This window comes from Photinus pyralis, unplaced genomic scaffold, assembly GCF_008802855.1.
Source record: "Photinus pyralis isolate 1611_PpyrPB1 unplaced genomic scaffold, Ppyr1.3 Ppyr1.4_LG6, whole genome shotgun sequence".
Taxonomy (NCBI): domain Eukaryota; kingdom Metazoa; phylum Arthropoda; class Insecta; order Coleoptera; family Lampyridae; genus Photinus; species Photinus pyralis.
In genome coordinates, this window is record NW_022170663.1 from 35,351,210 (window position 1) to 35,368,207 (window position 16,998).

Consider the following 16,998-nt stretch of genomic DNA (forward strand, 5'->3'; position numbering starts at 1 on the left):
TCTCATCTTTCAATCTTTGAGATGCTGAAATTTAAGTATTGCCACGGGAACGGTTACGAAACTGGTTAATTATATACGGTATCTTGTTTATACCATCAGCGGTTGAAATACGTGCGCAACAGACTAAACCAAATAATTCTAGGTGCACTATTTCCAACTAGAAAAAAAATAAAATAAATATGTCCATAAGTTACGGTTTGTGTGCATTTATATGTAATGCGGTCTGGTAGCAAAACGGGCGCTTTTTTACAATATAATCTAAAACGCTTAAAAACCACATAAACCAGAGTTTATGAATTTTCTGGAACCCCTAGTGACTAGTGTAATGTAACTAAAAATTGGCCTCTAATGAAAAAAATTAGAAAAACCTCTGCACGACCTCGGGCGGCAAAACCAAGAACTATTGTTATAAGAAATCTAGAACACTTGGATTGCCTCTAGTAAAAAAACTATACTACAAGAATAATTCACATTTATACTAGTGGATTACAACGGAAATACTTAGATGGATTAATTATTAATCTATTCTGTTAGAATTTTCACCACAAATTCTTCTAGTAAAAGTAAACATATCGCATATAGTGAAAATCAGATGTGCGCATGAGCAGACTGTCCAATGCCAACTTTCTTATTAATAGGGATATTTCTTTAAAATTTGGTCAAAGATGCTTTCAGTAAAAGCAAACGTATCGCATATTGTAAACATCAGAATAATGTGCGCATTTTGTTAGTCTAACCGTTTCTGCTTAAGCTTTTGTGTTTGCCATCAGGTTCTTCGAGTCTTGTTAAAGTTGAGCACCGCCGTTAGTTGGGGTAATCATTTTCTAGCTTTAGATCTTTTATATAAAGTGCGTTGTAAAGGACCTATACCTACCACAGGGATGAAGATTTTATCTGGACAAGAGGTTTCCGCAACGCTAAAATTTAGTCACAGAAACGAAAGCTGCTGCGTGGTGCAATACAGTGTAGTAACTCCAACTACCATTAAAATACATGAAAAATAATACACTAATCGTTACAGTTTCTGTTCTTCAAACAATCGACTTTCCAGATCGTTAAACAACATCGCACTGTGACGGTTATGTGACATGCTGAAAAGTTATAAAGTTTCTCGCTTTACCAAAACGTGGTCAATAATTCACGCAGAGGGATAGCTACGTGTGTGTGTGCGCTCATCGGCTGTACCCGTAAATTAAAATGGTGCATAGGCAACAGATACTATACTTAATAATAATTAGTGTAGCGATTGCGAGGTGTGATAATTACGGAAATACGACCAGAAATAAGTATCTTATGCATTTGAGCAGAAACAGTCGAAGAGCGAATCAAAATTGGTACCAAAACTTGCTTAGTGATAAACTGACCGATCGGCAAAGTAGATGTGAGTAAGCAATATTGTTTTTACACAATTTTTAACTGTTCATACATATAAAGATCATGGTTCAATGCCTCTCTTCTAACTTTCGAGCTTTGATAAATACACTGTATTCATCAAAGACTTAAAGCTTGTTCCATCATACCAGGACAATATTTGAGCATGGAAATCGTTTATTAACAACCATTTGGTTTTAAAACTTAAAGATTTCAGCAACCTTCAAATTCTGAATAATCCCAACATCAAAAAACGAACCCGTTTGGTTTGTAAAGCAATCAGTCGCCATAAGCTCAGAATTTAAACCATGAAACGTTACGGACCGTTGTTTATTCCCACCAAAGATGTTCACCCTTTACTTTCGACATAGGTTTGGCCTTATGCGTTGCACTTTCCCATAATTGAAACTGCAGCCTGGTCTTTGAGCCAAGAGACCCTTGAAACAGAAAATCAGCTCTATTTATTAGCTCTTTTTCAACTTTTCATGCTAAAATCTGAATGGTTAAGATTTGATTGTTCAAATTCAAATTTAATATTTGTGTTATTTGCTATATTGACAATAATCCGACTCAATCAATAAATTAAAAATTGATTCCTTATAGTATATTAACTAGATCGGATTGGAGCTCGCGTCGCTCGCTCCTACCGATCACGGCGTTTTGTTATCACACGCCGTTTTTTGTGGTTTACCGTTTGTAAATTTTTTTTTAGCTCGACCGTTGTGCGATTGTAGTTTGGGTTGTTTTTAAGTCACGTTGGAATTTTATAAAATGCGAAAAAAAAGGAAAAGAATTTTGATTCGGCTCAAAAAAGCACCAATATATCGATAGTCTTTTTTTTTAGTCAAACTCGGCGTATGTGTTTGTAAAAATGCTACGCATTTTAAGACTTCGCTAGCGTGAGTTGATTTCCGCCTAATTCCCCTGAAAATGGGGCATTTTTTACGTTTGTGTTTGTATGTTTTCGTTGTAATATAAACCTATTGGATTTTGGATATTGTGTGCTATTTCGTTTCGTTCCATGCTATAGGTAACATACGATTCTGTTTTAACTGTTTCCCAATTTTTTATCATTTATTGATATAAATAAGAAAGTTGATTTTTGCGCATTCGTAGTAGGTATGACTTTCTGCGTATGTATTTTGTTTGTTTTTTAAAAGAGACGGCTGTTAGGTTAGGTTGAAATGTGCAGTTAGGTTAGGTTAGGTAGGGATGTGCTGTTGAGCTAAATCGAGATTTACTTTTGACTTTTAACTTGAACTGGAACTTGAGTTTGAACCTAACCTAACCTAACCTAACCTAACTCTAACTTAACCTAATCGTTCATTCGCACGAATGTCTTTTAATTGGTTTCCTTTTGCATTTCAAAATTTGTCCTCTCATCAGTTAGGTTAGATAGAGAGATTTCTAAAGACACCCATGAACCACTACCTACTACGTTACGTTTTCGAGATATCATGATTTAAGTGTTTTTGTGGTGTCAAATTACAAATCGCTATATCTCCGTTGTTTACCGTCCGATTTCGTTCAAATTAGGTATTAAGAGGTTGGAGAAATGAAGTCAGCCGTTCCCACCATTCCGGTACTTTTATGTCCATTCCGAAATTTTGACCATCCCATCGGTTAGATTACATCGAGAGCTTTCCAAAGATACCCATAAAGCCCCATCTACGACGTACCCTTCTCGAGATATCGCGTTTTAAGTGTTTTCGGTGATGTCAAATTACAAATGGCTATATCTCAGTTGTTTACCGACCGATCTCGATGAAATTTGGTATTGAGAGGTTTGGGGACCCGGGCAATTCCGAGGGCAATTCGATTCCGTCATTTCCGAGCTTGTATCTCAGTTTCCAAATTTCGACCCTCCCATCGGTTAGATAAGGTCGAGAACTTTCTAAAGACACCCAGGAACCCCTATCTACGACGTTTCGTTCTCGAGATATCGCGATTTAAGTTTTTGATAAAAAATCCAAAAAACAGTTTTTGCGTAGATCGTCGAGAAATGTCGCGAAACGCGTGATTCCGAAGTATCGAGGTCGTAGGTTGAAAGACAACAGAGATGCGTCGATATCTCGAAAAGAGGTGGGGATGGAAAAAAATTGAAAATCCCGTTTCGAGCCCCCGACCGGGTGCAGCTACAGTTCAAATTTGGTCCAGATCGGCCGGTAAATAAGGGAGATATTAAGAGATGCGCGGCCCTTTAAAACGCATCCGTGCGCGTGGACGTGGCAAAAAAGGCACACCCCCGCCTCCCGAGCGACACTGGCCCCCCTCTTCGGCCACAGGCTGACGCCCGACGCCTACTGAAGACGCGGTCGAAAATTTTCCCGTGTTATATTTATAATTTCGGAGATCGATCGCGTACGAGTAGATACGGGAGTGTATATATACAAACTGAGTATATATAAATATAACCATTTGTGGCCAAATTTTTTTTATTGACGTTTCGCGACCCGTTTGTTGTCGATAAGGAAAGGATACAATTTGGAAGGTTCGCGACGGTGGCGCCGGGTGACGTCGCCAGGCATCGCCAAAATGCGAATCTCGGTAACGGAAAGTCGTAGGAGGGTATGAGAGGTATCGTCGGAAAGGTCTCGGCGGCGAGGTTAGGATAGTTTAGGTTTAGTGTGGATCCTACTCCCACCTCCCTCGGTGGTCGAGGCGGATCGAAAAAAATTATAAAAGTGGCCACCTATAACGGCTACGGATTCCGAAAGTACCGAGCCCGTAGGTCGAATAACTTTTCCTCCAAGTCCGAAAAGGTGTTTTTTCGGGTTTTTTTCACGTCTTACGGCAGCCCCCCCGCGGGGGGGGGCGAAAAAAATTCTACCCTACACGGTTCGACGCGCCCGTCCTCGGTACCCCCCCCCCCGGGCCGCGGCGGCGTCCGCGTGACTCTTACCGTCCGTCCTCCGGAGGGTGTTTTATGGGGAAAAATGGGAAAATTCATTCTTTTTTGCGGGTAAAAAAGTTGCCTTATTTGCTTATTGTATTTATGAAACTGCTGTATGTGCCTTTATTAGATAGTGCCTGAGAGCTGATGCTGTTCTATTTCACCTACTCTTGTGGAGTGAGCATAGTAGGTACCTAATTATTAAAGATCCTGTATAGTTTTGTATTGTTATCCGTCCGTCAATCCGTCCGCTTTTTAAAAGTGGTCGATCATGTTGGCGTCAGGGGTTCGAACCGCAACCGAAAAGAACCGAAACCGATTGCATTTATAAACTTCTGACTTGGAACCGGAACCGTTATTTAAAAGTTATGAAAACCGGAACCGATACGGGCAGTTACAGTTATTATTAGTGCCAAAGAACCAGTATTTTTCGGTTCCCTCTCTCTTGTAGGTAGGCCGACACGTTGCGGTTTGCGAAAGGCAAATGCGTGTTATATTATTGCTCTTAAAATTTCCTTCTGAAGTGTTGGTCTTTTTTTTCATAGATTTAACATTATTCAATTTGCTTATATACCTAGGTAGCAAACGGAAAGCATTTATTTATTTATTTATTTATTTTTAGCATCTAGAGAATCCTAGAGTCAAACCTTCTGGAAAGTACACATCATATCCGTTTTCATCCCCTATCAAAAATAAAATCTTGTAATAGTAATTTTATTTATTTATGTTGGAACCCTTAAAAACCGAAAAAAAATCTGGAACCGGAACCGAAACCGCAATTTACTGGAGCCACAGAACCGGAACCGGTACCGAAACCCTTAAAAAATGATTTCGGAACCTTTATTTCATATGGGTTCCAACCCCCGGTTGGCGTACGGGTATTTTGGACATTAAGGTAGGACGCTATTGATTTTTAGGAAGCTGGATCAACAGGAAGAAAAGTTATAGAACTTGGAGTGAATAAGGAATAGCAAACGCTGTGTACTCAATAAAATAAAAATCAACACATTTGCTTCCTTAAGTCATGTATCGATTTCGGACTTTCGCTAGATTATTTCCTATGATTCTTAGATGGCTGGGTTAAATTAGCACCTTAATTTCTTACATCTCTCAAATATCTTGCTCATTTTATGCTCATTTGTGCGCCAATCCCCGCATTTTGTGCGCTTCTCGTTCACGAGAAAATCAAAAATTTATATTGGGGGTTCAACTTAATTCTGGAACACCATCACACATGTGGCCTCAACCCTATGTCATGGTTTTCTGCTTGTTTTGTGCTGATTTGTGCTCAAATTCTCAGGATTTGTGCGCCTTTCTTGTCGGAGTAATTCACAATTTCTAAAGGGGGTTACACTTAACGCAGCACCCCTTCTAATCGGAGCGACTTGAAACCTATGTATACTTTTGTGCTGATTTTTGCGCCAATCCCCAAGTGTTGTGCACCTTTTGTTTCCCAGAAAGAAAATTTTCCGTTGGTGGTTCAACATAATAGTAAACCACGGCATCCTCGTATCGCCCTGACACTAAATTCATAGTTTTGTACGTGTTCTGTTCCGATAAGTGCGCCGATACCGTGGTTTTGGGTGCTCAAGCCACAAGGGGAGATTCAGAAGGAACTGCTCTTTCATCTAACCCTTCAACTGCAAAACCAATCATAATTCGTGATAATGAGCAATATTTAAAATAAACTAAAATATAGAATATCGAAATAAGGCACAATTGATTACGTCATAAGTTCGTGACCTTGAGATTTTCCTCGTTTCTGAGATAAGGATTGGCCTTGTTTATTGCTTACCTTATTAACGTATGGTACGCTTTTGGTTTTGCTGTGTACGCACTCATATTACAGATTACAATAACGTCACGCCTTAGTTACGGTACCAAGACCACGACCTTGAACAACAAACAGGGCCGCAATCCTTAGCTAGGCAAACCGGGAAAATCCCATCCCAAGGTCACCTTCGAGTAATGATCAAAACTCGGGGCCATGGCTTTGGTTCAAGATCCAAGATCATAACTATAGCCCAGCGTTCAAGACCATTACCTTGGGTCAAAGTTCAAGGTTGCGACCTCGGGAAATCTCAGAAACATTTCAAGACATGCCGGTAACTTTGAATAATGCTTTAAGAGAATTTCAATAGAATTGCAAACGGATATCACGCTTAAGTCACCGAGAAGTAGTGGGATTGGCGTGTTTAGTTCAGCTTACAGGAAGATCTTGTTTATTTTGTAGTCTTGGTTATCCAGATTTGGTGGGATTTCACTCCTCGTGGAGTTGACGTCAATGAATCTGATTAGACGGAAACATTAGTTTTGATTGGTGGAACAGGCGTAACTCAAAAAAGAAAACTTGGTTGTTCTGGTCGATCCGCAAGGAATTCGTTTTGAATCGCGGAGCAATTAGAATCTATCCGCGAGACAATTCGCGTTGAACCGCGAGCTAAGGTTAAATCGAGCACCTATACCAGAGATTTAGAAACTCGTGTTTTGGTTTTGGTTATTTCTACTACTAAAACTACATGACGTAATTTGTCGCTTGCCTGCAGCGACTGTGCGCAACTCTTTAGAATGACATTGACGCTTACCCTCAATTTAAATTCTTTTGAGTGATCGTATTTCAACTTCCAATCAAAGCAGCCATTTACTAGACCCAGGATTATCGGGCAAAAAAAATCTGAAACAGAATCGACTTTGGTTTACCACCCGCAAGTTTTTTTCATTGAATCGAATACAAGAATCACTTCATTTGCCATTTCGTCTATGGACACGTGGTGCTTACAAATCGATGATATTTGTGTCAGACGTCTCTTCCCTATTTCGAACATTGTTTTCACCTTTCACCACAACGCGTAACCAGAAAACAAAGAATTAGGGGGTTCTATTTCTAATTCTTCAATAGAAGCAGGTATACTACACGGTGCTTTCTTATTGAATATAAAACTGCAAAGTATGCCAATGTCGCACTTTTTACATTTTTTAGTAAATTTGAATGCCATCATCATTTCTATGAATTACGTCCACGTCTCGTTAAACATAATTACGCTAATTGCCGTGATCAAGTGGCAACATTTTTGAGGGGATTAGAAAGCAATATAAATTGCAGTCAAATCACTTAATCGTCGCGAACTGGTTGACTAGATTGTAGGTATAATTGCCTTAATTTAGCTTGCTAAAGAATGACACAAATATGATTGTAAAGGAATTACCTACAGAGACACACAAAGTCTCGTACGTAATCAGCATGAGATTTTACCTAACCTCAACCCCTGACATGTGTCCATTTTTCCTTTGTTTTCTATCGTAGAATTGCCAAAATTTACATAAACCGCATTCAGGGGTAGAGCGCTGGGCTATAAATCTGGAGGTCGGGTGTTCGAACCTGGGTTGAGGTGAATTTTTCATCTGTGGCAGAGAGGGGAATTACCTTAGACCAATTTCCAGCTTCTTGAAAATCCACTCTCACTGCAAATCGAAGACGGAATCGAAGAAAGCACTTATAAACTGGTGATTGTTCCCCAAAATCGACTTCCTTTTACGTTCTGACTCATAAGACAGGCCCTTTCAGCCCTCCAGTACCAATTCATAGCAAATATCCTGAATTTCGCCATTTAGAGTTTGGTTTTCCATCAAAGAGAATCTCGTCGGAAAAGAAGATGTGGATAGTGACATTATTAAATTTTTGTTAAATTGTCTTAATGAATATTGACTTTATTGGTACCACTGGACGCATTTTTCAGTAGCTTTCCAACGATGTGTCACAAGTATGGGGTTGCCATTTAGGATTTTTGAAGAGGTGGTGCTGGGGGGTTAAGGGGGGGTGGGGGTTGTCACTCATAACGTCATTCTTATATCTTCTTTAGTTTGGAAAATATGGCCGACTGCAAGTTTTAAAATTGACACCCTGTATAAAAACACCCTACTTAATTTATGGTCGATTACGTTAAAAAAGTCTTACCTTTAATGATGTCATCGCTAACGTCAGGAAGAAGCTCGGTTCCAATGCTGCCAGTCATCCAGTCAAAAACAAAGAAATGAAACAAGACACCCCAAGTTAATGCACCCGGTAATTAAAATTACGATTGCTTGAGGAGTCAAACCAACCCAATACTTGTATCTAGATCCACGATCGAATACGTTTACAAGGCACTTCTATCCCATAAGGTGAAGGAATCATGACACGAACCGAATCGGTCATGTATGAATAGACTAATTGGCATAATTTCTTGACGAGAAATTATCCACTAATTTTAAACGTAATTAATTGAATAAAAAGACGTTTTAACATGAGTGACTGTTTGTCGCAGTTATCTCAAATAAGGACGTCGACTTTGTACGCACGACCGTATTCCCCGAATTTATAAACTCGGAACGGGTCAAAATGCCATTCGCCAGGTTTCAATGATAATTCAATCTTGAATTTTTGTGTAAATGTGGTTGTAAAATTATAACTTGAAAATAAAACGTTAACCGAAACTGAAAATCCTGTAAAAAACACATATCGGTCCCATCCAAAACATAAAATGCAACGCACCTCCGGACCGACAGAAAACAATAGTACGGCAACGGTTGAAAATTCAATCGGTTCAAACTTCGAATAGCGAACGCATAGAAAGAATGCACACGATTAAGGGAAATTTACCGTACTTACGTATGCATTTATTTCAAATTGAATTTATAGCCTCCAACATGAGGGAATCGGGATATCGATCCAAAACCAATTCAAGATCACAGAAAATCTGGTTAATCGCCAGAAATAATACTGCAAAGTCTTGCAATTACACCTTCATTGGAATTTTTAACGTGTCCACCTACAAGTACACCACGAAAAGAGAGTGAAAATATAATCGCACATGCGCATCCAACTCGCCTTAATGAATGGATCAATAGTAATTCGCCACCAACCAAGACAATTGAAAACTTCAGTGACCTTCAAACGAAAATTACAGTTATATTCAACCGTATTCAACCAATAATAATTTATATTTACTTGAGAAAATAAAACCGTTACACATTGCCGTAATACCTTAGGGTTCTTTCATTTTAAAATTTTCCCTACTCACAGCAATACAAATATCGAACTAAAATTGCTTTTACCTTGCGAATACAGTAGCAACCTTAAATTGTCTTGAGGGTTAAAAACTTGACCAAATTAAAAGGATCTTCACGCATGTGTATGGTCATAAAAAAAATGTGCGTAAGCGGACAGGGAGTTCGCAAAAAGGCCGTATAAACATGTACGCCGAGGCTGGCAGCGGGCATCCCTTAGTTTCAGATGAGGCAATGACGAAAACTGAGGAACCGCTCACTTGCAGATCGGCGTGTGACTGTGCGAGAGATTGCCGAATAGATAGGGGACGGCTCTTGGACTACCGTAGGGGTGGTTGACGCATATGCTCCCTGATGAACACAAAAAGAAGCGCATCGAAAGTGGTCGCGAGTTTCTGCGCCGAAGAGAATGAGGAAATTGCATTACATTACCGTTCTCCAAATATCAAGAGAAACGCCGTCAGCGGGGAGGGTGATGGTTTCGGTATTCTGAGACCGGAGCTGACAAAGGGAGTTCGCTTGCACCATGACAACGTCCGCCCTCACATAGTCCACACCATGATGAATCTCAGCGCCAAATTCGAGTGGGAAATCATTGACCTTCGCCAACCTGAAACAACACTTGGGGGGAATGAAATCATCAAACGGCGAGGAACTGAAGGCAGCTGTCTCTTCCTTCCTGAGCAGGTCGGTGGGAGAGTGGTACGATGGGGGTATGAAAAATCTTTCGGAACCCAAAAGATAATTGATTGTGACGGGGACTACGTTAAAGAATAGCTAAAAGTCAAAGATTTCAGAATCGGTAATTGTATCATTGGAGACCTTAATTTTACGGAAAACCTTCGTATATATTTTTAGGAAAAGCAGCGGGGGAACCGCGTTCTCGCTCCACTACACCCCTAAATCAAAGAGGCGTTAATCTGATCCAATTTCCAAGTTTCGGTCCTTGTTTTGCTTTCTCCACAACGTTTAACAAAGACTAGGATGAATTGTGATTCTTAATTCTTCTACAGAACTAGGTAGTATTAAAGCCAAAAGTAGGTCAATGTCGCACTTTTTACATTCTGTAGTAAATTTGAATACCATCATTTCGATGAAATTACGTCCACGTTTCGTTAAGCACCATTACACTAATTCCAGGGATTAGGTTTGAGTAATAAAGTGACAACATTTTTTGGGGAGATTAAAATGCAATATAAATTACAGCCAAATCACTTAATCGCCGCGAAATGGTTGACTAGATTGTAAGCGTAATTACCTTAATTTAGCTTAAAACATAATTACTAAAGAATGACACAAATATGATCGTAAAGGAATTAAAGACTAAAAACTTCAGACAATTACGTAAACCACATAGCTATGATAAGTAAACGACTTTTTTAGATTAAACATACGTAACTAGGATCGTAATTTAAGGACACCGCTTATTTAAATTAAAGATACCGCCTGTTTCGCTTACGTTTATTACTTTGTTTTACCTGAAAATCTAGGTAATTAAAATCCAATACTTGTATCTAGATCCATGATCGAATACGTTTACAAGGAAAAAAACGTTAACTTGAGTGACCCATTGACCCAATTTTGTTATCTTTGCTCCAAGCGCTGTTTGTTGCAGTTATTTCAGATAAGGTGTCGACTTTGTACACACGGTTGCATTTCCCGAATTGACAAAACGCCGAACAGGTCAAAGTGCAATTGGCCAGGTAATTAACACGTGAACTCTTGAGTAAACGTAGTTGTAAAATTATTACTTGAAAATGGGGAAAATGGCCGTATTACGTATATGCGTTAACTTGAAATTCAATTTATAGCCCCCAATATAAGACAAAGAAGTATATCTACCAAAACCGATTCGAGATCACAAAAATCCGGTTATCGGTTACATGACGTTAATAAGCCCCCAGGTACAATCATGAAATTAATAAAAATGGCTAGACAAAACAAAACAAAAAAAATTGCGGGAGAAACCCTAAATTTATATTTTATATTACTCCAAATTTCATGATTACTTTTATGGTGGTAAGAGTGCGTAACATTCCAACAATTTTTAAGAGGTTATGTTAATTTTCACCGAGTTAATAAACGTTAAAAAATAATGTACAACTACCCATGTGTTTCTAATTATACCATAGTAGTTCTCTACATGTTTTACATACCTATGTGTACATTATTTACAGATGGGCAGCAATTTTCAAGTTTCAAATACTTACAAGATTTACGTAATTCTGAAGATTGTCGAATTTTTCGTTTCAAACCCATCGAAACAACGAATCGATAGTTGATAGGCGGAGACGGTCTATGAAACATGCGAAAGATGTCCCTTTTCCTTTCGAATGATAAGGGCACTCTATGCTAGTCACCGGCCCATGATACGGAGGAGGCGTTCGAAGTTAATCGGCGGTCGCTAACAAAGAGGCGGTCTATAGAAGATGCGAAAGATGTCCCTTCCCCTTTCGAATGATAAGGGCAAAAGGACGATGCAAAAGAATTGATATATGGATCATGCAGGAGGTGCCGGGGTTTCCCCTCCAGGTGGTCGATATGGAAAATTCGATCTTTTCCAGATGCAAAATGTAACGTTCTCTATCCCCAAGGCATTCAAGTTTAGATTGTATGCGCTTCCAAAAGTGGTTTTATTGAAGTGTATCCACATGTGACAAAGAAGTGTCGTTTATTTAGTGTATATTATATTGCATATTATACTTATTATACCACTTTTATTACATTAACTGTTAATATATACGTTAAACCCAGAATATTTCTATTTATTAGGCGAAGAAGTTAACATAACCTCTTAGTCTTATAAAAATGTACTGCACCTCAGATTTTTCAGTTCCGCCATGACAAAATATACTAACATAAACTAACAAAAACAGATTTTTATGTGACCTTTGACCTATAAAATCTAATTCGATTGATTGGATCCCACATCATAGAAAATTCGCGAAGAATTCATTCCAATAAAACAAATTGAGGTATTTGACAACAAACTGAAATGGTTATGATCCCTTTCGGATACCTAATTCACGACATTTTAAAGATAATAGGATTGCCAAATTTACAATACCTTCTACTCCGTCTTACCCTGAGGTAGCATCGCACTCCATAGAAGTCAGTTTGATTGTGAATTTCCCTAGGTCAAGGCTCGTATTCGTAGTATTTGAAGAGTTTACAGTGGTCCGCGTAGATTGAAGAGATTTCCTTAATGACTTTATACGACTTCAGATTTTCCTAGGTCAAGATTTGTCCTTGTTGATAATGGATTAATGATTTCGGAGACAAGAGTTCATCAATTCCGGTGCCGCTTCTTTTTTGTAATATTGTTTTTGGAAAACGAAATTAAATTGCGTCGCTTAAGTCGATAGCAAACAATTCATATGCCGATGAGGTATGATTTCACATCTCATTCCTTCTACCATTAAAAAAACACAAAATGCGTCTTTATTGGCATCATCAGTCCGTATCACTCAGGAGGCTTTTCCGATAACCTGAAGTCTCAATTTCACAGACGACACAGACTTGCAAGAAACTATGATTAAGAATGTGAGAGAAGGGTGAGGTGGGGTGTGGGGTACATTCATACACTATATGTTGACACCCATACAAATAGTGTTGGGAGGTACACTTCTTAAGACATGTTTACACAGCCTTTCAGTTGGCAATACAATCTTAGGATACCTTGACTTTTCTCGCCTTAAGGAATACAGAACAAAGAAAATATAACGGGAATATTTAACTATTTACCAACGAAACGCATTATCCTAATAGCCCAGCTGAAATAAAATTCCCAGTTAGTAAATTAGAATGAGGTACATGAAATGGGCAAATGGAACCACACATTCCTTCATTCAGAAAATAAATTCAGTGAACGGTGGATCGGAAATGAATATTTATCAGGTAAATTTCAGCCGTTAACTGTACATCATGCAGACCAATTTTTAAGAAATATCAAATATTGACATTACCTAGTATGCTAATATACAGGATGTTCCTAAATATAAGGTAATATATATTGAAAGTAATTTTTTTAATGGTCTAGTGGGCGTTTGAAACTTGTGTTTGCATATGTTTGTAAATTAAAGGTGTAGGGTGAAATTATAACACCCTGTACTATTAAAACTCTTCCATTTGATATGACATATATATTTTGAGGTTAAAAACAATTTTTTTTATACGTGGTGTTTGAGTGCGACCGCCATCTTGAATTTTTTTGATGGTAACATGGATCATGTGATACGTAATTAGAAAGCTTATTTTTTTTCTCTTTCTTAATCATGAATGGTACGTGTTAAATTAGAAAATATTGGAGAAATAAGTGTGTTAAATGATCCATATTTCACAAAATTAAGATTTATTTCTCACGTAATACAATGTTTGTAAGGAAACAAATCATAAATGTACTGTGACATTAAACACCTGCTCGTAGTTTCATTGTTTATTTTTGACGTTCTGTTAATAAGGTACCTATCTAAATGTACGGTAAAGTTTTTCAAATTTTTGTCATTTAAAAAAACTCAAGATGGCGATCGCACTCAAACACCCTGTATTAAAAAAACTGTTTTTTAACTCAAAATATCTTAAATAATTTCAAATGGAAGCGTTTGAATTTGAAGGCAAATTATTTTCACTACATCGCCGAATTTTTTTAATCCTGCATGAAAAGTAATTTGTTGGACTGCCTGCTACTTTAGGTATTTATTATTAATTTTTGTCAAAGTTTATTGTCCTATCAATTGTTTGTTATTTACTTACCATGACGCGTCGTATACAATATTGTAAATTGTGCAAAGGAATTATACTATCATTATAACATTATTATCCTATTATTATAGATACTAAGAGAAACTGGTTTTGATCAACAGATTTTTTAAATTTTATAATGCTAAATTATAATTAATAATTAAGTGCGACCCGAATTATTAATGGAAACTTATTTATTATTTCCGGACTGTCCGCACACACATTTTTAATAAACATTTCCTTTTCCAGTTCTTAACCTCTTCACCGTGATGAACATTGACAACCTAGCATGCGTTGGAGTTACAGGTGAAAGGGGCACCTGCCTAACTCAAAAAGAGTGCCAAAAACGTGGTGGCAAACCAAATGGTGGATGTGCGGGGGGGTTCGCTTACTGCTGTGTCTGTAGGTCTGCCAAAAGTAACTCCCGATAACTTTACTGTTTACCAAATTTCAGTTCTAGTCACTTGTGGGGCGACAGTTCGTGAAAACGGTACTTACTTCGTCAACCAAGGATTCCCTCAAAATTATGATGGTACCGGCTCGTGCCAAATCACATTAGTCAAATCTTCTCCAAAGATATGCCAGTACAGGTAGTACCACTTTGTCGCAAGTGTTAAGTACTAAACTTATTTTAGGGTGGACTTCGACAAGTTTGTACTAGCCGGTCCGGAAAACGTGAACAACATCTGTAACAACGACCAGTTTATGGTATCGGGAGCGAGTAATGTGCCTCCAATTTGTGGGAAAAATTCTGACAACCATAGTGAGTTGGGAAATGCTTAGTGAAGATTAACTGATTTTACTTTTGACAGTGTACATCGATTCTGGCGAAGGCAATACTGCTCCAATCATTCTATCTGTGGTGACTAGCGGACCTTCGTTTATGAGGACGTGGAAGATGCGGATTTCGCAGATACCATGCACTTCGAGGAACCGGGGTTGGTCTCAGTTTGTGCAAGGTGCGTAAATAAACACCTCGAAACTTTTAGGAGAGATGGGTTGTTTGCAATACTACAACGGAGTTTCCGGACAGATCAAGTCGTTCAACTATGACCTTGCCACTGGTCTGCAGCTCTCAAACCAAGACTATAGCATATGCATTCGCGCTGAAAGGAATTTCTGCTCAATACAGTACACGGCATGCCCTGATACAGGTTTACATAGTCAATGAGGTTTGGTCTGGAATAACAACTACGTTTCAGTTAATAATCGCTCCCAATCGTTCACTCTGGCAGGCATCAGTACCAACGTCGTCCAGGCAATGACAAGCACCTGCCAGGCAGATTTCATCATAATACCCATGGCACAGAACGTTGGCCGACCGGCGGGAACGACCGCTATTACAGCCGATAGGTTCTGCGGGGGAACCTTAAGTACGGAAACCAACGCGATGCTGTCATCTACACTTAGAAGTAAATGCTGACATCTCTGCAATTTCTCTAACTATTTCTTTAGGTAACGTCAAACCTTTTCGAATTTGGTTCCATACAGACAATGTGGAAAGTCCAACGGACATCGGAAATAGAGGCTTCTGTTTAGACTACGTGCAACAACCTTGCAGTAATATAGCGACGTGAGGCAAATTTCAGTTTGCCCGTTTTCACAGTACAATCTAATCATAAGGTTATGTGTTATGAAATGTAGGTATATTGATAAGGTCTTTAATAAAATTCTATTTCCGCTACGTTACAATATTTTTGTATTGTATCCAGAGTTAACATCATTGTATAGCATATCCTACAGCTACATTGAAAAATCTAAACAAGCGTGCAGGTGGAGCAACCAAAATTTTCCAACCAAAACCATTTTCCGACCAAAATCATCGGTCGGCCGTCTTCACCAGTGAGGATGCAGCACGTTTTAGTTTGATGCCGGATGAGCATGCGGCGCGTCGCCACATTACTCCTCCTCCAGTGTAGCGATATGGAAGTTGGCATGGATCCTCGTATCTTGAAAAGTATTTGTGTGATCGCATTAGTGCAATAAGGTTTTGTCTCAGAATTAAGCCCCCATTGGCCATGGACCCGAACTTACGAATACCCTGTATACGCCAATGACTTATAGCAAAGAGTAACTATAATAAGAGATCCAACGGTATAGAGAATAGTGTTGCATGTGTATTGTGTGTTGCCTAACAAATTTTAGTGCTTTTTCTCAATTTTATTGGCGTACGCTACGCCTAAGGGGCTATTTCAAGGCAACTACTTGTAGGCCAGTAAATGAACGTGGAATACGGCGATACTGTGTAATTTTCCGCGTCTCCACCGAATCGCATGAAAATTTGGATTTAGGTTCCTCTTACCCTCTACTTCAAAGGTGAACTTGAGCCCAGGGTTGCTTTTACTTGGGGGGTGAATGCCACCCCTTCTCGGGGAGGAAAAAAGATACGTTCAAAATAAGTCCGGAAATTGATAAAAAAATGTTGAAGTCTTTTTTTTCCAAATAACTATTAGTGTATTAGTTTAGTTTACTACAGTGGGCAATTTTTCACTAACTAAACTAATACACTAATAGTTATTTGGAAAAAAATGACAATTTTTCAAAATTAAAAAATTTTTTTTTACTTCAAAACTATATTTTTTCAAAAATAAGCACTTTGCACCGGTCAAACTTACAGATCATATAAACAATACATAAATAAAGTAAACTGTAAAGCGGTAACGCTTAATTACAATTGGGGTGCTAATTAGGGGGTGATTTCCTCAATTATTTTTACCAAAAAAAAAGGACCAACTTTATTTTGAGCGTAGCTCACTTAGTTTTGATGCTAGGAACTTTTCTTAAAAACAAAAAGAAAGGTTTTTTCAAACACTTTAAAAAAGTATTCATAACTTTTCCCCGAAAAGTGCATCATTTTTTAGTTATTTCATGTTGAAGTACTCGATTTGGAATTTGACGAATGAGAACCTACTTTTCATGAGCTACAACTTTGCTTCTACTGGGTCTAC

General features: G+C 38.4%; 1 protein-coding gene across 1 annotated transcript; it reads left to right on the forward strand.

Annotated features, from left to right (window-relative positions):
• The first annotated feature begins 1,111 nt into the window (after window positions 1-1,111).
• LOC116174028 lies at window positions 1,112-15,734 on the forward strand. The gene is made up of 8 exons (XM_031491803.1): window positions 1,112-1,381; window positions 14,300-14,452; window positions 14,505-14,640; window positions 14,686-14,813; window positions 14,863-14,988; window positions 15,040-15,204; window positions 15,253-15,462; window positions 15,506-15,734. Exons 1-8 carry the CDS (start codon window positions 1,198-1,200, stop codon window positions 15,625-15,627), a joined length of 1,224 nt encoding a protein of 407 aa, XP_031347663.1. The 5' UTR covers window positions 1,112-1,197; the 3' UTR covers window positions 15,628-15,734.
• The last annotated feature ends 1,264 nt before the right edge of the window (window positions 15,735-16,998 follow it).

Coding starts and splice junctions, on each gene's coding strand:
- LOC116174028 (XM_031491803.1), top strand. CDS start 1,198: ATGGTGCATAGGCAACAGATACTATACTTAATAATAATTAGTGTAGCG. Junction 14,453..14,504: donor GTTCGCTTACTGCTGTGTCT/GTAGGTCTGCCA, acceptor ACCAAATTTCAG/TTCTAGTCACTTGTGGGGCG. Junction 14,814..14,862: donor GAAAAATTCTGACAACCATA/GTGAGTTGGGAA, acceptor TACTTTTGACAG/TGTACATCGATTCTGGCGAA.